At 39.7% G+C, this 25,489-nt stretch overlaps 1 protein-coding gene across 1 annotated transcript in view; it reads left to right on the plus strand.

Moving 5' to 3' along the window:
* Positions 1-25,489, plus strand: part of LOC100669970 (ubiquitin-conjugating enzyme E2 E2) — a 351,147-nt gene that overhangs the window by 241,294 nt on the left and 84,364 nt on the right. The window contains exon 4 of the mRNA XM_064277357.1: positions 19,636-19,768. Within this exon, the coding sequence (XP_064133427.1) occupies positions 19,636-19,768 (133 nt within the window). The remainder of the gene's footprint in view (positions 1-19,635; positions 19,769-25,489) is intronic.

The following is a 25,489-nucleotide window of genomic DNA, read 5'->3' on the forward strand; positions in this document are numbered from 1 at the left end:
TTCTCTCTTTTTACATATATTACATAGTACATTTTATCTAAATAAAATTAGATTTTATATTCATCAGGGCTTGAACTGGAGTAGGACAAGAAAATCCAATTCTGCCAACTTTTAAATATGTAAGATTGGCAGTTCAAATCTACCTTGGAAACCCAGTGGGGCAGTTCTGCTCTGTCCTGTGGGGTCATTGTGAGCCAGAATCGACTCGATGGCAATGGGTTTAAACATGTAATAGTAAGTTGTAAATTTATCCTGCCATATTTTAGTGATCCCAGACAGCCATCTTTTATTCAGACTTTCTTTCCTGTATCTTTTCTTCCTTTACCTTTATCTCCCTCTGCATCCTTCCTCTCTTTCTTTTCTTCTCTCTTTTCATAGGTGTGAATGCTCAACAGCTAATAAGCAGATAGTCCAATATGCAGGAAAGCTGGGGTAACTGTTGTCCAGGTAGTCCACTTCTTTCTCAGATCTCTCCTCAAACCTTAGCCATCTTACCACAGTACTGTACTGACATCCTTCTAACTTCATGGCAGACATCTGACAGGCATGTAGAAGAAAGAAGATACTTTGGGGTTGCATTGTAAAGAAGTGATATGGTTTTCATAACTGTCATTAGTGTTATTGTATTTGAGCTGTGATGGTGATGTGGTCTCCACTCCTTACTTACAAAAAGTCACAGGAATAGATATTTGGACAGTTTGAAATGTGACATGCCCTACAGGAGTGATAGGTGACCCATGCTGACCAAATCTTAACCATTTCTAGGGTTTTATAGTCTTTTGGGTACTTAATTTACACATTTGCTTCAAACACAATCTTGAATGACACAGCCCTTCCATAGTCTGAATAAAGAGGAGATAAGTGTGGGAGGGTCTTTAGAGTTCCTAAAATGTTGTGATATAAAAGTAACCATTGGTTCTTGTAACCTGAGACCAGAAGAACTAGATGGTGCTCAACTATCACTACCAACTCTTCTGACCAGGGACACAGTAGAAGGTCCCGAATAGAATGGGAGAAAAATGTAGAACAAAATTCAAATTCCTGAAAAAGGCCAGACCTACCTGACCGATAAGAGACTACAAAAACCCCAAGACTGTCACCTTATGATACCCTTTGAACTTGGAACTAAAGCTATTTCTGGAGGTCACCTTTCAGCCAAATAATAGTATAAATAATAGATTGGCTTATAAAATAAACAGTATCACCTATGAATAATGTGCTCCCTTAAACAATCAACTACGTGAGACCAAACAGTCAACATTTACCCAGAAGCAAAGATGAGAAGGCAAGAAGGAAAAGGGAAGCTAGATCGATGGAAACAGAACAAACAGAATGAAAATGCTGGCACATTGTGAAAACTGTAACCAATGTTACGGGACAATTTGTATAAAAATTGTTAAATGGAAACCTAATTTGCTGTATAAGCTTTCACCTAAAACAAAATAAAAGATTATTTAAGAAGAAAAAAAGTAAGTAGATGTTGGCATATTTACGGGTATGTGTGTACATGCATGTATATCCATATATGTAATAAATCACATAGGAAACACAGGTACAGATACTGCTTAGGTAAGACCATAGTCTCATGGGGAAACTCAGGTAATTGGCATAATATAGTTCATAAAGTATAGGTTCTGCATACCAGTGTGGTGAGTGAGGTCTTAAAAGCTTGTCAGCAGCCGTCTAAGGTACAACTATTGGTCTCTATTTGTCTAGAACAAGAGAGAAAAACGGAAACCAAAGACTCAGAGAAGAAAGTAGTCTGTAGATCTAATAGTTGACACGAACCACATCTTCATCTACCCTGAAACCAGAAGAACTAGATGGTGCCTGACTACCAGTACTGACCATTCTGATCAGGGCCATAACAGACGGATCCTTACAGAACAGGAGAGAAATGTGGAACAGAATTTAAATTCTTAAAAAGTCCAGACTTACTGAACTGGTTGTGACTAGACGACTCCACAAGACTGTCACCCTTTGGTACGCTTTAGACCTTAAACTGAGATTATTCCTTGGAGTCACCTCTTAGCTAAATAAGAAAATGGCTCTTAAAATAAAGAATATCACCATAAGTAATGAGCTTCTTTAAGAAAAATCATCTATAGGAGACCAAATGGTCCAAAATTCCTCTAAGCAAAGATGAGAAGGTAAGAAAGGGGGCAGGGAAACTGAAAATGGTACAACCCAAATGGAATGAACGAGAATAATGACATATTGTGAAAAGGGTATAACCGATATCACTGAATGATTTGTGTACGAATTATTAAATGGGAACCAAATTTGCTGTGTGAACTATCATCTTAAACACAAAATATGAATTAAAAAAAAGATCTTTAACTTTATGTACATTTTATGTAGTTATTAATCAGTATGTGAATTTCATTATCTGCCACTTAACATTTTGTATATAAATATTTTCTGGATTACTGCAGAAAAAAGAAAGTGACCATTGGCACCAGGCAGCCTTTTCCTTCTGTTGTATATCCATTTTCATTCAGCTTAATAAAATTTTACATAATATCACCAGGAAAGGGTTGAGGGTCTGGAAAGTAAAGAATCAAGCAAACTGAATCTGAGCAGTCTAACTTAACTATGTATCAGAACAGATCTAGTTGAAATATCTCCATCTTCACCTCTCACTTCCCCCTAGAACAAGTAATTTTAAATTTTGATATCTCACTAATACTGTTGGTGAGCTCTCTTATCATATTACCAATGGCATAGATAGAATTAGTATATATCTAAAGCATCTGACGGTATTTTGGAAAAACTTCCATATGTAGATGAGACGAATAATCGTATACGAAAGGAGCCCTAGTGGCGCACTAGTTAAGTGCTTGGCTGCTAACCAAAAGGTCAGAGGTCCAAACCCACCAGCTGCTCTGTGGGAGAGAGATGTGACAGTGTGTGCCTGTAAAGATTTACAGCCTTGGAAACCCCGTGAGGCAGTTCTGTTCTGTCCTATGGGGTCGCTATAAGTTGGAATTGGCGGCAGCAGATTTTTTTAGGGTAATCACATACTTTCATGTAAACTTTAAACCTATTGTTCAAGCTGAACATTACGTATGTATATTAATTCCCGTTGCCATCGAGTCAATTCCGACTCATAGCAACCCCCTATAGGACAGAGTAGAGCTGCTCCACAGGGTTTCTAAGGAGCGCCTGGTGGATTTGAACTGCCGACCTTTGGGTTAGCAGCCGAACTCTTAACCACCCTGCCACCAGGGTTTCCGATAGAGGAAACCCAAGACAGTATCTTTGTCTTTCTCGATATCATTTTTTTAAATAAACATTTGGAATAATTTTATATTTACAGAAAAATTGTAAAGATCCTACAGAGAGTTCATGTCCATCCTTCAACCACTTTTACCATTTAAATCATTTTTATTTTAATATTTTTAAAAAAGAACAACCAGAACAGAAATAAAATGTTCACACAATTGTGAAGATTGTAACCAATGTCACTGAACAGCTTAGGTAGAAATTGTTGAATGGGAACTTAAACTGCTATGTAAACCTTCCCTGAAAACACAATAAAATATTATTAAAAAAGAAAGGCCTGCAACTCTATTGTGTTGCCCAAGTGTAAATCATTTAATCTGGAGTATGTTTTCTTGTCAGGCTTTTGATTCTAAACACATGTATTTTGATACTACTTAAGAAATATTATTAGAGCACCTCCCGACTAACAGATTCTTAAAATGCTCTTGTAGTCATAATTTTAAGATGCTCGGTTTCTACAGGTAATTGTCAACCTCAAAAACTCAGCACGGTTTTCTTCAATAAAACATTAGTCATAAACTTCCACAGTCACCAGGAGCCAAGGGAAACGTGATTACCAAATACAATGTGGCATCCTGGGATGGAATCCTGGTACGGAAAAAGGACATTAGATAAAGACAAAGGAAATCTCAATGAAGTATGAGATTTAGTTAATAATAATGTATTAATATTGGTTTATAATTGTGACATATGTACTATATTAATGTAAGATATTAACAGTGCAGGAAACTGGGTGTAGGGTATATGGAAACTCTCTACACTATCTTCGCAGTTGGTCTGTAAATCTAAAACTGTTTTAAAATCCCCCCACCAAAAAAAAAGTTATTCATTTATTTAGTACCAACTCTGTTCAGCACTTTTTGGTCTGTTGTTTTAAGTGTTGATTATTCTTTGTGAATCCACGCATTGAATCAAAAAACGTTGAGTATCTACTGTGTTCCAAGCACCATTGCAACTGCTTAAGATGCAAAGATGAATAAGACACAGTGCCTGCCTTCAGCGGACTTCCAATTTAGTAAAGGCAAAAGATTGTTAAACATAACTTGGGCTAAGTGCTGTAGTAGAGACAGAAGTCATAGCTTGTGGGAAACCAGGGGGAAGGGTTATTTTTCTGGGGTGGGAGTGAAACCAGATATTACAAAACAGCTAACTCTGAAATGATGGCAATGGCTGAACCACCAACAGAAATTTTAACAAGTATTTGACAGTTGCAGGGTGTGTTCAGTGCCATTGAGTCAATTTCAACTCACAGTGACCCAATGTGACAGTAGAGCTGCCTCATGGGGTTTCCTAGACTATGACCTTTATGGGAGCAGATCACCAGGCCTTTCTCCCACAGATTCTCTGAGTGGGTTCAAGCTGCCAGCCTTTTGGTTTGCAACCAAGCACTTAACCATTGTGCTACCACAGCTCCTAACAAAAGCATAAAAATAGTGATGTTTAAAAGAAACAAGAGTCTTGAGAGCATTATCCAATGATAATACTCTCAAATGACTAATAATAAATAGACAAAAAGATTTCCAGGTCCCAGTGGGGAGCAAATTCATTAGAAGTCAACAACCAGTTTTCTTAAATCAAGAACTGGTGTGAAACAGAAAAATATTAAGAATATAACCAAAAGAACAGAAAAGTAGTATCTCCTGTATTGAGGTGACAAATCAAGTTCTGTTCTCATTTGACCATCCTTTCTAAACCTATTATGTGCATAGGATCATCTTTTAGGTTAAATATACTAAAAATGAGAGAAGAGCTGGAGAACCAGAAGAAGCATAAAAATGGAAAATAAAAATCATTTTAAAAACCATAAAATTGCTTAGTACAGAGAAAAGATTTTCACCTCCCTACCTTTCCAGTTTTTTGTTTACCTTTCCAGTAACTGAAAGGTTATCAGAGGGTCATGGACTGTATGGTTTTGGAACACAAGTAGAGGGAAGGGCCTTAAATTTAGCAGAATAAAATAAAACTAAGCATAAGAGAAAACTTCTTAGTCTAAGAAAAATTAAACATAAATACTCTGAAGGAAGGCTGTGTAAGGCTTTCCATCTATAGAATTTTGAAGTCAGCAGTGGGGGAAATGGTCCTCTTTGGTTTAGGGAGATGTCTAGTCTTCCTTGGAGTTCTACAAACAGAGATAAATGATTGTTTCCAACTATTCAATGAAATAGGGTACTTTTTGGTGTGAAAATGATGTTAAATACTAACAGTGTTTTAGCAAGCATATAAGATTATCAGTGACTGTTTCGTGATCTTTACACGGAGTATGACAGTTGAATTTGGGTTTTGATCTTCCCCAAGGAAATTTAAACCCATCAAAGTAAAGAACAAGCCCAGCTGGCGTGAGTACTTGACAGAATCACAGAAGAGAGGGTTTTCTTGTGATATATCCGATCCTCAACCTTTTGTTTCAGTGTTAGGGTTTCTGTCCCTTCCAGTGCTACTCCAGGCAGTCCACGTGCATCAGATGAATAATAGCTTTTCATAAGTAGTAGCAATTTTTTGTGTGTGTGTAGACAATAAGAATGGCCATCTTTAAAAGTAATTTTTTTTCCTTTAGAATCGGATCCCCCTTACTTTTTCATGTGAACTCATTACTGGGTGCTTTGCTTCCAGAGCTTTGCTTTTCATATACTACAGACACTGCAGCCACACTACATCCTTAGCATTTATTTGGTTTATAAAGAACACAATTAGACTACTGAGTGTGTAATTCAGTCACAATTAAAGCTCTCTTAACGGTTAGGGATTGGTCTCGCCAAGGCCAAGAAGGTGTTTTTAATTATTCATTTCTCAGTTCGTTTCTTACAGCAACCTCAGCCGTGCTTTACTATGCAGAGGATAATGCAGAATGAGAAGTGGGCAAATTAAATCTGCTTGGCAGCCAACAACCCGAGGTACTAGCAGACACTAAGACAGGGATAGGCAGTGCAAGCGATTTCCCCATTGCAGTGCTTCCAAAAGCAAAAACCACTAATTCCCTCAAAGATAGTCCATGTTGACAGGAATTAGTAGGGATTCTACAGATTTGTGGTTGTTAAATAGCAGACATTCTGTAAAGCCTGTGTGTGTGTTGCTTACTAAGAGAGGGGCAACATCTGAAATCTGAAAAGCAGTAAGATCTACTGTAGAAAATTGATGTAGGTACCATGACTAATGAACTTTGTATAACATTAAATCACCAGATTGAATGCTGGAAGTCACTTCTATAAATGTTTTCCAAGGGCAAAATGCAAAATCTCACATAAAAGTTAGGGCATAATGGCCTATCCTTAGGCAACTAACAGTTGAGTAGTACAATATGATAGATAATATTGTGAAAAAAGATCCAAACCAAACCCAGCCCGTTGCCATTGAGTCGATTCCGATTCGTAGCGACCCTGTAAGACAGAGAAGAAGCCCCATAGGGTTTCTTAGGCTATAAATCTGTACGGAAGCAGACTGCCACCTCTTTCTCCCTCAGAGAGGCTAATGGTCTTGAACTGCCCACGTTTCATTTAGCAGTTGAGCACTTAACAGTTGTACCGTCAGGGCACTTTATAATGTGAAAGTACTATCCTTAATTCCACCCCTCTTACTCGTGAAGATCAAAGCATGCCTAGATCCTTTCATTTGCTTCCTTCTCGAAAATGTATATGTGGCATCCGGGATTGTGTAGACTCTTAAAAGTACCTGCTAGAAACAGTCACTAAAATGATGCGGGGAGGGATGGCCTGATTTTCACAAGGAAGGTAGATTTTGTAAGTGACACCAAAAGCCAAAAAGTAACTTCTTAGTTTTCTGTTTGGGTAATCATTCTCGTTTCTCCACCAGGGTGTTTTGTGTGGCTGGGTTCTTAAAAACTGCCTTTCAGTGGGGGCAGCATTTCTGTCAAGAGCTCCATGAACCAGTCAAGTACATCCACCCCTCCCTGTGGAGCAGAGAGAGAGAGAAATCTGCGCCACGCTGCCGCTCCTTGCTCTCGCTCCCTTTAACCAGAAACCATCTATCTCCTGCCCTTTGCTGATGGGCTGCAGGGAAGCAGGAAAGATAGTAAATGAAATCTGCGCATGTTGTTGAAGGCCTGGATTTTTTTTTTTTTTAAGCACAGAAGTCAGATTTTTTCATGAAAGTGACTGCAAGGTGTTAGGAAATACAGGCCTATGAAATTAAATACAAGGTTTAAGAAGGAAAAAAAATTAAGTGAAGCAATCTCCTTTGAGAATAATAATCCCATCTCACCTAGTGGTTGTGAAGAACAAAGGAGATGGTGTGTGTCCAAGTGCCTACCCAGAGAGTTAATACTGCCCTATATTTGACTAAATTGCTAAGTGTTTAATGACGTTGGGGCATACACAAGTGTTCCACAAACTAGAATAACTCTCATCTGCTTGTTGGGGCATTGGTGTGTAATTTTAGCCGATTCTGGTCTCAAACAGAAATGTAGGCAGCTGACGTGGGGACGGTTTGTTGTCAGCGCTGCCATGGACTCTCATTTCTTCCATCCAGTCCTGGCTGTCAGACAGGGTATTGTGTGGGAAAGAAAATGAGCTTTTGAATGAGACAGTCCTGCTCTGAAACTCGGTTTCTCCAGTGATTATTTAACCTTTGTCAAAAAGCCACTGAACGTATTTGAGTGCAGTTTCAGATGACACTAAGTTTGCAGAATGGCAGTAATTGAAAGGAATGTGTGTTAATGGTAATTACTATTTTCAGAGCGCTCGCTCTTTGCCAGATACTACACTTGACACTTTATTCTTACAACACCCCTAAGAAAATAAGTCATGCTCCCTTTTTACAGATTAAAAAACTGAGGCTCAGAGAGGAGTAAAAAATGCTTAGCACAGTGTTCGGCTCAGGAAATGGTGGATCTTACATAGCACATGAATTTCATTTTACGTTCACTAGTGAGAACCTTCAGGCCATACCTGTCAACCGTTAATGTCCTCACCGACCTTCTGGAGATCTTGCTGAGATACAGACTGATTCAGCAGGTCTGCCTAACTAACGCTGCTGCTCCCTGGGTCACCCTTTGAGGCCTTCGCTGACTCCAGCCTCTGGTTCTCAGCCCAGGTGCAAATTCAGTTCTGATTTCATTGGTCTGGAGAGGGACCGGGTTTTTGTTGTGGCTGTTGTTTAGAGTTCCAGAAGTAAGTTTTTTTTTTCTTTTTTTTTTAAAGCCGTGGACTACAGTTACTGAAAGAGTATTCAAAGATACGTGCTGAATACCAGTTAATAAAACAAAGTGGAGTTTCTGTGGTTTATTCTCAGGTGAGAAGGAAGTAGAGATCTTACTGATTTCAGAAGACCTCGGGGAGCCCTACAACTACTATGAAAACCACAGGGCTCCATACTGCATTTCCAGTTCCTTATATGACATGGAAGGCCCAACACCATCCACCTTCAGCCACCGTGGAGTATTTGCCATTTTCCCAGCAGACAACCTACTTTCTTCCTTCTTGCTTTTTTTTCCCCACTATGCCTTTTTTTTTTTTTTTTTTTATGCCTTTAGCATGTCATGCCCCACCCTCCGGTATCTGTTAAAATCTTTTTCACCTTTCCAGCCCAGCTTAATTGCAACCCTTTTTAGGAAGCCTTTCCTTAGAGGGGAGCCCTAGTGGCTCAGTGGTTAAACATTTGGCTGCTAGCAGGAGGGCCGGCAGTTCGAATCCACCAAGCTGCTCCATAGGAGAAAGATGTGGCAGTCTGTTTTCCGTAAAGATTTAGAGCGGTGGAACCCCTACAGGGCTGTTCCACTCTGTCCTGTTGGGTTGCTATGAGTTGAAATGGACTCAGCAGCAGTGGGTTTGGTTTGGTTTTTGGTCTCTTCTGTGCTGACCTTACCCTCAGACACCTGGTGAAAGAGAATGGTGATGCTGGATGGGTCTAACAGCTAGCTGCCAGGGATAAGTCCTGCAGGATTGTAGGGTACTGCACCCAAACTTTTTTGGAATAAATCAGGCAGCTGTGTGAATGAATCGTTCTTTGCCGTTTTCCTATCCAAGAAACAAAAGACGTTGTCAGTAAGTGAAAAGCGTGTTGAGTGTGTTGGGGGTTTTTAACGTGGGAGAGAAATTGCCTGGATGGTAACTGCACACAAATAAGAAATGACTGTTAACAACCCTGTCTGCTCCCTGAGATCTGCCATCTTAATTTCTAGATGAATGTTTACTTTGAGGTACTATAAATGTGAGAAAGTAGAAAGTTACAGTTGGAATGCCGCTGAGGAACTTCCGGTTTTATCCTCTGCGAGTGGCAGTTTTTTTGAGAATTGAAAAATTTTGAGACAGGATTTGACTTCCTGAAAACTGTGTAAGGGCAGCGGGGCCTCTTGGCAGAAACTTGTTTACCCTGCAGATGAGATCACCAGACAGATTAAAGCCCTACATCCTTTCATGTCTCCCACATGTGTGGGAAAATTTAAATAATAAAGAAACTTCACTTGTTACATTGGCTAGCTCACACACCAAAATTGTTCTTATGGTATAGATCCAACAAAGAACCAGAGAGGCAAATTCAGGAAGTCCTGAGTACCTTTAGGCCTTTCGTTTCTCACACAGAAAAGAGAAAAAGCACAAGAGTTAGGAGCGGGAAGTGGGCAACAAAAGCAGTGTTGCAGGAAGCAGTAGGTTTGGTGAAGAAATGAAGGGAATAGTCAAAGATAGCCATGGAGTTTCCAGTTTGAAAAGCTAAAAAAAAAAAAAAAAATTGTGGCTGAAATAAAAATAGCTGATTACTTAACCTCTGAAAATAGTCCTGGAAACGTGCCCAGGATGAAAAAGTTAAAGAAAAATCTAGACGTTGGTCTTGATCTCAGGTCCCCTATCTTAAGCAGGGCAGTCTATCGTAATGGTAACTGTGTAGGTTTTTTTTAGTTGAATCCTCATATCTAAATTGGCAGACAGGATAAGAACTTCCACCTTCCACAGAAGGCTCACATTTTCTTCTATGGGTGTGTCCTCCTGCAAAGTATTTCACCTCGGTGGCTCTTAAGTTTTATCACCTTTGGAATGAAGGCTTTAGAGATAAGTGATTCTCAGTAGGAGAGGAGCTTTGTCACTTTTGAGATCACTCCTTCCTTCCACCCCCAGTACATGTGCTGAGAATCACTGGTCTGGTGGTTCATTGTTACTAGAAGGAGACTATATATTGGAAAGGAAAAAAAAAAAGGCTGAGAGTCACTCAGCTCATTTTTTGTATCCTTTCAGCAAATTAAAGGCCTAAAAGTTCTGTAATTCTATATATTAAGTAATTGTATTTGGTTTTATGCCAAATTGTCCAACTCAGTAGAATTCCAGTCCAGTTCTAATGCTTGCTCTGTGTTACAAAAAAGTTGAATGTTTTACAAAGCCATTATAATAGGAACCTTATTTCTAATAAGCCATATGTATAAAAATAAGATTTGGTTATACAGGTAGCCTCTGACTTACGACGTTGCTCTGTTCGGATGACTACTCCGCCGTTAAGTAGGTTGTGACATAAGTCGAATGCCTGTTTTTTTTTTTTTTTTTTCTTTTTAGTTCTCTTTATTATTGCTTTTTCTTATCAGTACCTTTCATAAATCAGATTTTCGTTTGTCTTTGGGGGTTGGAGACATTACATCTGAGAGGAATAACATCAGCAAATCGTGAACTGCAACACTATGTAATACATACTACTAAGAATAAGATGTACAGAAAAAAAGGAACAGTCAAGTGTGGTTCGTCTACTCGGTGTTCTAAGTCAGGGACCGCCTGTATTTGAGTTTGTGACTTGTTTTGGCCCGTCTTTTTTAAGTGAATGTTAATTATAAAAATGTAGTTTAGAAGGAAGAGTTTTTCCCTGTAGTCTTCCTTCCTACCTCCCAATTTCTGTGTTTACCTCCCCTGCTCACTATTTCTTATAGTTATGTCTCTTAAAATTTTAATAAGTCTGCCACATCCTTGTGCACTCACTGCGATATACCACATGTTGGGAAGAATAAGCACACACACAGAGGCAGGAAGTCCAGGCTGTTAGGAGTTACAGAAAGCTAGCTTACTTGCTGAGCGTGCTGTCTTGCTAGCTATTGCCTTGCCTGGGAAAAGGAAGTACAATGATTAAAGCCAACCCCATTGCTGTGGAGTCCATTCCAACTCATAGTGAGTGACCCTGTAGGGCAAGGTGGAACGGTCCCACAGGGTTTCCAAGGCTGTAACCTTTACGGAAGCAGACTGCCACATCTTTCTCCTAAGGAGTGGAGTGGCTGGTGGGTTCGAACCACCAACTTTTTGGTCAGCAGCCAAGTGCTTAAGCACCATGCCACCAGGGCACTGACACAACTACATAAAAAACCAAACCCTTCTGCCATCGGGTCGGTTCCGACTCATAGCAACCCTATAGGACAGAGTAGAACTGCCCCCATAGAGTTTCCAAGGAGCGCCTGGCAGATTCAAACTGCTTACCTTATAGTTAGCAGCCGTAGCTCTTAACCACTACACCACCCGTGTTTCCACACAACTTACAGTGGCAAAAGTGGCAGAAGAGCCTTCTGGCTCCAAGTCAGGGCCTCTTTGTGCTGCCCAGGACAGGCTGTCCTTACGGAACAGGACTTCAGGGATATTCGGAGCCCTACTCTCATTCCGTGGTCAGCAGCCGAGCACTTAACCACTGTACCACCAGGGCTGTACAGTGATTATTAAGCAGTAATTATTTTTTGGTTTAGAATATTCTTTCTCTCCTGTTCTTCCTTGTCTGCTAAGATGTTGACAGTGTTAACAAAGGGTGCAAACAAAGTAGATGTCAATAGGACTTTAAGGTAAGAGCTGGTGAAAGATAGCCACTGTCAGCCGAGATCCTTTTCATCTTTACATCTCAGATCTAGAAAGTGATTGAGGATAAAGATGCTTCTCATTTATTAAGCACTCATTCACAAAAATTATAATTTTTCTTGGACTACTTCAAGAGAATTAGGAATAGACACTTAAAGAGTAGAAAGAAGCCTTATGAGGGAGATAAATACTTGGAGAAAAGAGTAACAGTCCCGTTCTGCTTGGTCCTTCGTGTACGAAATGGATCTTTTTTTTAATCAGCACTGTTATATTCCAACTTCCTGAGATGCTGTGGTAGGTGTTGGAAGTATCAGTCTTTAGGGGGAAGAAAATTTTACCGAATACAAACATAGGAACCCTTAGGCGTTTACGAGATAGCATTTTCCACTTGTCCTCTCAAGAACTATGGTCCTGGGCTTTTTTCCACACCTTGCTGGACACAGAGGATGCCTTCTCACCATCAGGGTGAGTTTTTTCCTGTGATCCCGATAATGCTGTTATTTTATTATTTATTTATTTATTCTGTTTCCTCAATATTACAAGTCCCATACCTGTCTCTGATTTAATAATGCTTATATTTGTATGGAAACCCTGGCAGCGTAATGATTAAGAGTTCAGCTGCTAATCGAAAGGTCGGCAGTTCGAATCCACCAGCTGCTCCTTGGAAGCCCTGTGGGGCAGTTCTACTCTGTCCTACAGGCTCACTATGAGCCAGAATTGACTCATCAACAACGGGTTATATTTGTATAGAATGTTAGCACTTCCAGAGAAGAATTTAGTGCAGCCTCTAGGAGGTAGGAAAGACATCCTGGAGGGGGACCTAGCTAAATTAAGACCTAAAGGACAAATAGAATGGTCAGGCATACAGAGCACCTCACCCAAAAGCCGAGAGAGAGCCCAACTCCTTTAGAACTGCTACAAGTACAATTAAAGGATAGATTTGGAGGGGAGGGAAGTGACCAGGGATGAGACCAGAGATAGAAAGCTGGAGCCAGATCTTTATGAAAGACCTTGTGTGCTACTAAGGATTTTGGGCTTGACCCTGGAAGTAGCAAGAAGCCAGAAAAAACAGGGAAGCAAAAGATCCCATTTAAAAGATTTTCTGCAGCACGGTAGTTGGATTCAGACAGTCTTGTGGCATTTCCCCTCTTCAGCTGCCTTTCCTATGGTCCTTATCTGTGACTGATCTGGGTCTTGCCTTCACATTTTCTTTTAAGGGGTGGGGACTACCTTTCCTTCCAGTGTGAAGCTAGGGGGAAATATGCATCATTGTGTGTAAGCCAGAAGCTCACTGTTCCTGCAGCTCTTTACTTCTAGAAGGACTTTGGCCATAGGTACGGTATACCACTTGAGTGTGAACAATGTGCCTCTTCACTTTAGTGGATGAAGTCAATTACATAAGGTCTGTCCTTTAAGCAGGGCTTGCGAGAGCTCCTGAGAAATCCTCTTGTACTGTTTTCTCCTCACCATTCTGTCCCCTGCCCTAAGCAACATCTCTTTAGTTGGTTTAACTTTGGATCTGCAGCGAATGAGCACTGGTTTTTCACATGAGATACCTCCCTGTCTGGTGGGTCCCACCTGCACTTTAAGGTAATCTCTCTGGGTCACAGGACTCACCAGAAGGAACTCCTACGTGCTGTACAGAAGGGAAAAACCTCAGTAAATAACCTCATGCCTGAAAATCCTTATGTTAACCGAACATTCAGTGAAAAAATGGACTTCTAGGGAGTGGCAGCTATGAAATCTGATTTCCAAAGTTCTGCTTTACCCAAACGTGTCGTAAGATTAGGTCGCAGGATATTTTTTTAAAGCACAGGTCTTTGTAGCCTGTTTTCTACTGCTAGGATCTTGAAGCTCTTCTTGTAAACTTATTAGGGAATTAACCTTTTGAGTGTGTTTGTGAACAACGGTATCAGCAACAAGAGCTAACAACAATAACAGCAGCTAACATTTGAAGGCTTAGCTTGTAGATCATGAAGAAGGGAATGGACAGACCAGGGCTTAATGGATTTTGAAGAAGAAAGAAATAATGAGGAAGAGGAAGGAGAGACAAAAAAAATTTTACAGTGAAAGGATTAGCTGAAGTTTTTTCTAAACTAAAACAAGGGCTTCAGCTGCTTGAAAATGTGAACCCAAATGCTAATAATCACTTTGCTAAAGTCAATAGGCAGATTTAGGAAGCTGTGAGGTGTTACAATGAAATATATAATGAAAAAAAAAAGAAGAAGAAAAGGGCCACACAGACAACTCTCACTAATTTTCTGACTAGAAACTCCATCCCCATTCCCAGGGTCAATCCAGACCATCCAGAACCTTCCACAAGTGGAGTTATTAAAACTGACAAAATGCCACCATTGTCCCGCTCTTCTCACTGCTAGAGTAAACTTCCATGATTTGTGTATTTTTTAATGTGTGTAAGTTTAAAAATATATCTGTAAGTTTATATTTAATGTTCCCAACTGCCAAAAACAAATCAGATCTGTGAAGATACAGATAATAAAAGGCAATCATAATGAAAACTTAAAAAAAAAAAAAAAAGAGGTATTCGACTTAATTGAGAACCAACTTACGAGGGAGTCATTGGCACGGAACCCTGGCGTAAATTGAGGACTACCTGCATTTCTTAAAAAGGTATATTTTGGCTGCATAAGCCAACTCAGAGTGATAAAGTTAGCTGCATTTTTTTAGTCCACTGTTAACAACGTGTAGACAACCAACTGACTTCAAAGAACCAATAAAATTTGGAGTTCTGACTGAGACCCAGATAAAACTTGGGATGGGCACACACTGAGTTTCAGTTATTTGCAGACATTGCCCTCCTAGGTGAGGTAGCTCCTGTCGTCTACTTCTGAGTCTCTTCTTTGGCAACACTATTTGGTGACTCCTTATAGTGGCCTGCATTATAGAATTAATTGGCTACCATTCTTAGAAGATCATCTTCAGATTGTAGATGTCATTTTCAGGGAAATTATATTTTCATATTTCAAAAATGTACCTTTGCTCATTGTTTCATACCTGTGTACTCTGCACTGTGTGTTTTTTTTTTAATTAAATTTCTTCTATAATTACTTATAAGCGTTTCTTTCTGATAAACTTATCTATTCATGTTAAGTCTAATTATAGCTCAGGGCATAACCATGTGTATTATTCATCTGAGTGAGTGAGCTTGTGTGGCAACAAGGCGCTGTTGTTGCCAAAGCTTTGCTGTCATCTGGCCTGAATGTATGGTCTGTGCTGCACTGCCAACTTCAGGAGAGGTAGGACGCGGAGGGGAAGGTGGGGCAGGGATGCTGTCGTCAGGTCCCTTGCACAGCTGCTTCTCAGTGTATTTCAGCACTTTGCAGTAAGCTTGACCAACAGGGATTTTCTTCATCTTTTTTAATGTGGGAGAAATCAAACACTAGAGATAAAATCAAACCCTCTTTCATTCCCCATCTGCAGGTCTGTTTCATCACATCTCCCCACACCGTCTCTCCCCTGCTTCTTGCATAACCAGTCATGAATTTAGGCATATCCTTCCATCTATCTCTTAGAAGATGTTTATATAGATATGCATCCATAGACAATAGAGAGTATTTTTCATGTGTTTTTAATGTATGTAGGTAGGATCACACTACACATAGCCTTCAACTTGTTTTTCTCACATAGCAAAATTTTGTCCACATACTTTTTCTTAATATGAAAATCGATACATATAAAACAACATACCTAACATGTAAGTAAGCTATGGAGCCGAGTAACGAAACATACTGGTGAATCTACCACACACTGAGAGGTAGAGCTTCCCCAGAACCATCGTGGCCCTGCTTGCTGCTCCTCCACTCTCTGCCCCCTTCTAGGAAACCACTTTCCTGAACATTCTCGTCGTTCATTTTCTTGCCTTTCTTTATACCTCACTGCATATGCCTGTGTTCCTCAACAATAGATTTTCTTGTTGGCTCGCTTTTAAACTTTGTAATAGTAGTATAGAAACTCTGGTGGCATAGTGATTAAGAGCTAGGCTGCTGATCAAAAGGTCAACAGTTCAGATCCACCACGTACTCCTTGGAAACCTTGTGGGGTAGCTCTGCTCTGTCCTATAAGGTCACTATGAGTCAAAATCGACTTGATGGCAGCAGGTATACGGGTAGTAGTAGTATTATACTATATATATTCTTTTCAGACTTGCTTTTTTTTTATTTAGTATTTTATCTTTACAATTTATCCATGTAAATTTTTCACTGCTGTACAGAATTTCCTTTGGGGGAATATACCACATTTGTGAACTTTTTTGTCAGTGGACATTTGTGTTGTTTTCAGTTTTGCTCTTACAAATAATGTCCCCATGAACATTCTTGTCCATACCTCCTGGTGCACGTGCACAAGACTTTCTCTGGGGTGTATACCTAGGAGTGCAGTTGTAGGGTAGGAGCGTATTCAGCCCACACGCTTATCCAAAATGATTGTTGCAGCTTACCCTGTCATCAGCGATGTGTATAGTTCGGGTTTTTCCATGTCTTCGTCAACAGTCGCTTTCATCAGGATTTTATTTTTGCCTATGGATCTTGGAAAGTAATATTGAATTGTGATTTTAAATTTTATTTCCTCCATGTTAATGAAATTGAGCATTTTCATATGATTATTTTCCCTCCATCTGTTTTCTTTTTGGAAGTGTTTATTCTTGTCTCTTCCATTGAATTGTTGGTCTTTTTTTGCTTCATAGGAGTTTGTATATTCTGGACACTAGTCCTTTGTCAGTTTTGTATGATGCAAACATCATAGTTTGTGGCTTGCCTTGTTACTTTCTTTTAACAAAGTCTAAAACTGTTGACTTTTGCATTTAAGTGTTTAATCCACCTGCAACTGAGTTTTGTATATTTATTGAAGTGGAAATCTACTGTTTTCTAAATACAAAAGCAGTTTCCCCAGCCCCATCAGTTCTGACACATATTAGGTTTCTATGTGTGTGGGAAAATGGGAGGAGTTTCTTTGATCTTCCATATAAATTTTAAAATCAATTTTTAAAGTTTCACTAAAAAAAAAAACTGCTGGGATTGCATTGGATCAATTTGGGGGAAATTTATATCTGTAGGATATTGGGTCTCCCTGTCACAAACGTGGTATCAATCCCCATTTATTTAACCCTTTTGTGAACCAGTTATTTTCTGCTTTGAATTTTTTTGTTGAAACCATGTGTTTTCGTTAATGGAAGCATGCTGAATCACTGAGCCTGTCTGAATTTTTAGTAGGTAGTATAGGTTTTTTTTTCTTGCCCCCTCCCCAAGTGCTTAGTGGTACATATGAAGTACCACTACTTTTACCCCAGAATTCCCACTGGTGTCTATTGGTACATTAAAAAAAAAAACATTTCCATTGAGTTGATTGGAAAAAGTTTTCAAAATTTCTATTTTTCCTACCGGAAATTCGGACACCTCATACAATACCCTGTGAAAACAGTAATTTGCAACACACACCCGTTCGGTTTCAGTCATAAGGGCCCCTGCCTTGTGGCAGCATGCACTCACCAGTGGTACGGCAGATTCCCAACGAGCCTTCAGAGGCAGAAAAAGTCCTTGGCCCCTACAAGTACCCGTGAGCATGAAAGGGTTAACTCTCTTGTGTGTATTTCAATAAAGTTTTATAATTTTCTCCAAAAAGATCGTTTATATCTGTCGTGAGATTTATTCATAGCTTCCTTATATTTTTAATACTTACTGTGGCTGATATTTTAAAGTACATTTTCTAATTTTGTTGGGATATTGAAATGCAGTTGATTTTTTAGATATTCATCTTACATATAACCACTTTGCTAAACTCATTTATTGTTTAATAAGGTCTGTATGGATTTGGGAGGTGGGTTCTGTATACGTATCTCCTGCAAATGCCAGCAGTTTTATTTCTTCCATTTCAATCCATGTATGCTTTGTTTCTCTTATTCCTTGTGTTTTTCACACTGTGAAGACTGTGATCTCTATTATAAAAGTGATTAGAAGTCAAGAGACCAAACATCCTTTTTCTTGTTCCTCAGTTTCAAGGGAGTGTTTTCAACCCTAACACCTATAAAGAAATTGCTCCTTAGAACAATCAACTCTATGAGACCGAAAGGGCAACATCTGCTCAAAAGCAAAGATGAGAAGGCAGGAAGGAGCAGGAAGACCAGACCAAAGGAAATGGGAAACTCAGGGTGGAAATGCGGAGAGTGCTGGCACGCTGCAGGGATTGCAGCCAATGTCACGAAATACTTTGTGTATAAATTATTGAATGGGAAACTGATTTGCTTGGTAAACTTTCACCCAAAGCGCAATAAATAAATAAAGGAAGGGTTTTCCATATTTATCATTTTATACAATAATTGCTGTGAGGTTTTTGGTAGATGGTCTTCATGTGATTTAAAGGAGTTTCCTTCTATTCCAGTTTTGCTAAGAGTTTTTATCATAAGTGGCTATTAATGTCTGTTGGATGCTTTTTTTGTATCTAGAGGTTATAATTTTTTTCTCCTTTAATCTGCTCATGAGGTGAATTACATTAATATATTTTCTATTGTGAAGCTATCTTTTCACTCCTGCAATAATCCCAACTTTGTCATAATGCATACTTTCTTTTTTTATATCTGCTTAACAATGAATTGTTTGTAGATCCAAACTAATTTCAAAATAAGAGGGTAAAGAAGTCCAATCATTGCTGGCAATACAATCTTTCCCAAGCCCCTCTGCTGCGGGGTGTGGGGAGAGTTTCTAGTTAGTAGATGAGGGAACGTCTTGATGTAGTAAAGAGAGCAGTGGAGAGCTAAGTTCTATCTTGTTTCGCCCTTCAGCACACAATTCAGGTGACTTACTTGGGCCTTATTTTCCTCAGTGAATGTTTCTGAGACTTAATAACCATGTGGCTTCACTCGATTTGCTATTAATCTATCATCACCCAGCACATACTGACTTCTTAGACACTAAGGACAAGGCAAAGTGCATTCCCTTAAGGAACGTCTATTCTAGATCGGGACAGAAGAAGTATAAACAGTTATAAAACAGAGTTACAGAACAAAGCGATACATCTGATCCCCAGATCACATTGGTCATAATGGATGGGGAGGAGTGGGGAGCCCTTTGGATGGGGAGAGAGGAAGGAAGAAGATTCACGTGGGATATGAGACTTGAACCGAGTCTTAGGGGTGGTAAACATTTACTCATGTACCTCATGTTTGTTCTTGTTTGTTAGCAAAAGAATTAGACATGTTATTTTCAGTGCCTCTAATAGCTTTGAAATTTTGTTTCCATGACCTTATGACTATATTAGGACTTCACAGGTAATCTTATGCTTAAACATTTGTGTCCTACCTCTGGGCTATGGTCTTTGAAATCTTTTATTTCATAGGTTTAGCGAGGTGAATGGCATAAGAGAATTCTTCTTGGTTCTATTTTGTTAAGTGAAGCCAACATATTTTGTTTCTAGAATACCGATGATATTGACATATGAATTATTACACAGAATTAACCTATTAACTTTGTTGTGTTTTTATGAAATTGCTCTATTTATTGTTACCATAAGTAGATTTTTTTAAATTTTAGGCTCTATGTAATTTCTAAGCACATTTCATTTGTATGTCTTACTTTAGTGCTGGACCCAAAGGAGACAACATTTATGAATGGAGGTCAACTATATTGGGACCCCCAGGATCTGTCTATGAAGGAGGGGTGTTCTTTCTTGACATTACCTTTTCAGCAGACTATCCGTTCAAACCCCCTAAGGTCAGTATGAAGCATTCATCCATTTTTAGCAATAAGTATTATTGTATATGTACATACATATACATACTCTTAAATAGACGTATCTAGAAATGCATGTCTCTTCTGTTAACATGGACAACTTCCCAGGGTGGTATGTGTGTACAAAGGAAACAGAATGATAAAAATGGCAAGTTTATTCTCCCACCCCAGCCCTTCACTAAATAATAGTTCATTGCTTTTCCTCATCTGCTCTCAGCGTCCCCTGGCAGTGGTGTATGTTTTAGGGTAACATAAGACAGCGTGGGATGAGGGTAGAAATGGGGGAGTGAGGCTGGGCCAGGGCAGCCCTAGAGCCCAGAGGAGAACCGTACGTAGCCTACAGCTGGAGCTGGAGCTGCAGCAGCCAGACTAACAGCAGAGCCTCACAAGGCAGGGTTTATGGCACCAGCTTTGGGCTTTAATGCCTCCAAAGTTCAGATTCCCGCAGAAGTGCTTATGCACTGTATGGAAAGTGGGAGCCACAGAGGCTTAAAAACATATGAAGTATTTATGAATACGTAGTTCGTTAATAAAATGGATTAACTAATGAAAAGTTCTTTATGTCCACATCTGAAGAAACTACAGAGTGCAAGAGTGCAGTGTAATCCAAACATGGAGAGGAAGACTCTCATTTATTTTAGGTGAGGTGATGTGTGCTACAAGTTCTTCACATTCCTTTCTACTGCCTATAAGCCAGTCATTTGACTATTTTAGATATCCCCTCCATTAGCATCTCTTCTCCACTCTGGTAGAGGAAAAGGCCCCGAAGACACTGACTGTGTGCTGGCCACTGAGGAAGAATTCTAATCTTGCCCCAACTTAACTTCTCAATGTGGAGGAAAAGAAAACTTCGTTGAGTTACAGGTTGGGATAAAGAATTTTAAAAGCAAGAATAAGACTAGACCTTCACTGTGACTTTCTGTAGTTCTCCTCTCCCTCCCCTTGCGCCTCCCTCCCTTCCTGCATCCCTATGAGCTCAATATTGGCATCATCCTCATTTTACAAATGAGGAAACCAAGGCACAGAGAAATTAAGTAATTAAGAAATTAAGCACATAGTGGTACTAGGATTTGAACCCAGGACGCCTGGGTTCAAATCCCATGCTCCTTACGTGCAAGCTGACGGAGTTGGTTGCGCCGTTGACCACCTAGAGCTGCATTTGGTTGGTTTTCAGCCACAAAGCACAGTAAACCTAATACTTATTTTCTCTTTGTACTGCATGGGAACCTTGTATCTTTCCATTCTACTTTGGACCAGCCCGTGTATCACCTGGAGTAGCCTGTTGTGCTCCCAGTGAAGTGAGAACTTTTCTCTGGCAACCTCTGCAGTAGAGGAAGAGGAGGGAAAACTCAGACCAGGCAGTTGTGCTTATAAGTCCAGTGCAGTCTGTTCTGTGCCATAGATGCCTCAGAAAATGTGTAGGCTCGTCCAAGTTCTACGTGACAGAAGTTTGCAAATTAAACAAAGCTAGGTTGGAAAACTAGTAAGGTGGAAAAAATAATTACATTTCCAAAAAGTCCTTCATGGACTGACTGGAAGGATAAGCCAAACTAATAGGATGAAATTTTGCATGGCTAAATGTGTAGCATTTCATATAGAATCAGAAAAAAATCATGATACAAGTACAGGACAGGAAAGAAAGACCTGCTTTATTGTCATAAAATTAAAATTTTGGGACTTTGGGCTGGCTAAAAATTCTGTGGTAACTTGACATCCTCGTCACCTTAGGGATACTTTTTTAGGAGTAGTGCAGTCTCTAGAACTCTGAACCAGTCACACTGTCTGGAGTGCCTCACTCACTCATAAACTCCTCATTTCGAGGACAGACAGCAACAAGCTGAGGGAGAGAGTCGTAAACATTTCTTGAGTTTCTTCACTGGACCAAGCTGTGCCCTGAATTCTCTCATGGATGAGGAGACTTAGGTGAGGCTTAGTGAGGTTTTCCAAGAATAGACAGCTAGGAATCTACTCAACTCTGACTCCAGAGGCCATGTCCTTTCCTCTGAATTATACACAGTTACCCTGGAGATGTTTACCAGTAAGAAGAGGACATGGGAGGAATGTGATATCCGTCCTCAGATGTTTCAGAGGCTATGATATGGGCTAGGGTTAGACTTTATTCTGGATGGCTGGATGGAACCGAAATAGAAACAGGAGGGTGTCAATTACAGGGAACTGGATTTCAGTTCTGTGTGAGGAAAATCTGATCCTTAGTTGGACAGTCTGCTTTTGAGTAGCTTCCCTTCTGAGACACCATGCTTTCTGTCACTGGGAGTATTGGAGCAAAAGCCAAATGACTACTTGTAAAGAATGTTACTAAGAAAAATTAAATCTCTCCATTGAATGAATTTGCAAGACAACCTTTGAGGACAAAGAAACATAAGACTTTGGTAACTAGAATCACATTTTAAATGCATATTGAATAGAAGCCTGTATGATGTTTTTCAAACAAATTGTTACCTCCTAATTTATCAGTTTTAGAAATCAGATTTCATAGGCAGGTATGTTACTCTAGGGTGAAAAAGTTGGTGGGTGTTCTTGAAGGGCTCTTAACCAAAACCATCCAAAAACACTTTTATTATTAATAGTTTAGACGTGTAATGCCTGTGCTGTGCTAGTCACCGATCACTCTGTTTTATTGTTGTTAGGTGCTGTCGAGTCGATTCTAATTCATAGTGACTCCACATAGCACGGAATGAAACACTGCCCGGTCCTGTGCCATCCTCACAATGGTTGTTACGCTTGAGCCCATTGTTACAGCCACTGCGTCAGTCCATCTCGTTGAGGGTCTTCCTTTCTCGCTGACCCTGTACTTTACCAAGCATGATACCCTTCTCCAGTGACTGATACTGCTATGATCCTATCACGAAAACTAATTATTTATATTGTTTTTGGGACATCTCTTGTGAGTTTTTTTTTTCCTGCATATATACATATAAATATATGTGCATACAGACATATATACATATTTTTTTCTTTTGTCATAATCCAGCCATACTCCTCATGGTTTTATAATTGCCTTTTTAACTTAACATTACGTTTTCACCCAGTAATACAAGTTTCTGTTGAGTCGACTCCAACTCAGGGCAACCCTACCTGTGTCAGGGTTAGAACTGTGCCCCGTAGGGTCTTCAGTGGCTGACAGTTTAGGGGGAGACCACCGGGAGGAGACCACCAGATCTTTTTTCTGAGATGCCTCTAAGTGGCCTTGGACTTCCGACCTTCTGGCTAGCAGCCGAGTATATTAACCATGAATACTACCCAGGGACTCCTGCTTTCACCTGACACTGCTTGTAGTTCTGGTGAACATACAGCTGAACGTATAGCTGCATTGCAGTTATAAAAACTACCTGGTACTCCATTCTATAAATATGCCAAAGTTTAATCAATTGCCTGTGGTTGGACATTGAGGCTGTTGCTAACACTTCTGTTAGAATCAGGGATTTCCTCCCCCCCAAAAAAAGATACAGTTTGGACCTAAGATTTTGGGGGGGGATAAAAAAAAAAAGCTGCATACATACATAGAAGTATCTGTGTGATGGGAAAAAAGTCTTTTCATATTACTATAAATTTTTATTAAAACTTGTTCATATAATTCTTTTATTACAAACTTTGTCTAATGCATTTTAAAGTAAATCATGATTTAGAGATCAGTTCAGAGTAAAATATATATGTGTGTGTATATATATATGTATATGTGTATGTATGCATATGTACGTATACACCCCATTGCTGTCGACTGGTTTCCAACTCACAGCAGCTCTGTAGGACAGGGTAGAACTGCCCCATAGGGTTTCCATGGCTGTAATCTTCACGAAAGCAGACTGCCACACCGTACTTGATCTTTCACTGTGGCACCTGGCATTATGTATTTCATTGTTTATTTATTTATTTAGCATGTAAGCTCCATCAACACAGGGACTTTGTTTATTCTGAGGTCATGGCCGTATTCCCAGCATCTAGAACAATGCTTGCCAATTCAGTAGTTATTTCATAAAAATTTGCTGAATTAATTAAATCCATATAACTTTTATAACTCTGCCATAAAAAAAATGTTCACTACCCCCCCATTTTTTGAATCAGAAAATTGAGGTCCTTGGAGATCAAGTAGCACACAGGACACAGAGGAAGTAGGTAACCAAACTGGAACTCAAACCCAATTCTAAACTGACCCTTTCATTCCCCGGTTCATAAAGAAGATTTAAATTGCTTTTATTCCTGAAAGAAGGAACACATATCCTTCATTGTCACACTCTGGTATAAATTAATTCTGTCAGCATTCTTAAGAACGGGTTTTGTTTGGGAGAGGAAAGAGGTGATAAAAGCAGGAAAGAATGTTTTTAGAAAGAGATTTTAAGTGCCTGTCTTTCAATTTTGCAAGGGCCCTGTTTCCGAAGGTACCTGGGTTTATCTCTGGTGTGTTCCCAATTCACAGAACTGAGGTGTTCTATGTTGAATAGTAAATACTGATTTGGGGTTTTCATAGCCCATGTCACAGGTCATCACACTTGCCTAATGTCAGACAGCGGCCCTGTATCCTCAGTATTATGACTGGGCTACTGTTTTGGATTGAATTGTGTCTCCCCAAAATGTGTCAACTTGGCTAGGTCATGATGCCCAGTATTGTGTGGTTGTCCACCATCTTATGTACTGTAAATCCTAACCTCTCTTGTCGGTTAAGCAGGATTAGAGGCAGTTTTGTTAATGAGGCAGGACTCAGTCTACAGAATTAGGTTGTATCTTGAGTCAGTCTCTTTTGAGATATAAAAGAGAGAATCGAGCAGAGAGGATAGGAACCTCATAGCACGAGCAGAGAGGATAGGGACCTCATACCTCCAAGAAAGAAGCACCGGGAGCAGAACACGTCCTTTGGAGCAGGGGTCCCTGTACAGAGGAGCTTCTAAATCACGGGAAGATTGATGACAAGGACCGTCCCTCAGAGCCAACAGAGAGAGAAAGCCTTCCCCAGGAGCTGGCACCCTGAATTTGGACTCTTAGCCTCCTAAACTGTGAGAGAGTACATTTCTGTTTGGTAGAGCCCCCCACTTGTGGTATTTCAGTTATGGCAACAATAGATAACTAAGACAGCTGCATAACACAACTCACTAATTTTTCTTTTTAGTCCATGCTCCTGTTTGATAAACCTTTAAAGATTTCATGCTGTCAGTTAACACTAATCCTTCTCAAACTCTGCCAAAAGCTGGAAGAGGAGAGAACATTTCCTGCCCCATTCTGTGAGGCCGACATTACGTAGATACCAAAGCTGGATAAACACACTACAAGAAAATAAAAGTGCAGATGAATACTCCTTCTGAATATAGATGCAAAAATCCTCACCAGAGTACCAGCAAACACAATCCAACAGCATGTTAGAAGCATTATACACCTTGACCAAGTGAGATTTATCCTAGAAATGAAGGATGGTTCAACATAAGAAAATGAATCACCGTAACTTATTATAGTACTGTGTTTTTATGCAAAGCGTGCCCTCTCCCCACAAGGTATTTTCATAAGTGCACTATGCCGATTTGTTTTTACATATTGCTGTAAAAAAAAAAAAAAATTGGCATAGCACGCTTATGAAAATACCTCATGGGGGAAGGGCCCACAAGGTATATTCGTAAGCATGCTATGCCAGTTTTTTTTACAGCAATACATAAAAATTGTCATAGCGCACTTATAAAAATACCTTGTGGGGGGGAG

Source organism: Loxodonta africana, chromosome 27, assembly GCF_030014295.1.
Source record: "Loxodonta africana isolate mLoxAfr1 chromosome 27, mLoxAfr1.hap2, whole genome shotgun sequence".
NCBI classification, from domain to species: Eukaryota; Metazoa; Chordata; class Mammalia; order Proboscidea; family Elephantidae; genus Loxodonta; species Loxodonta africana.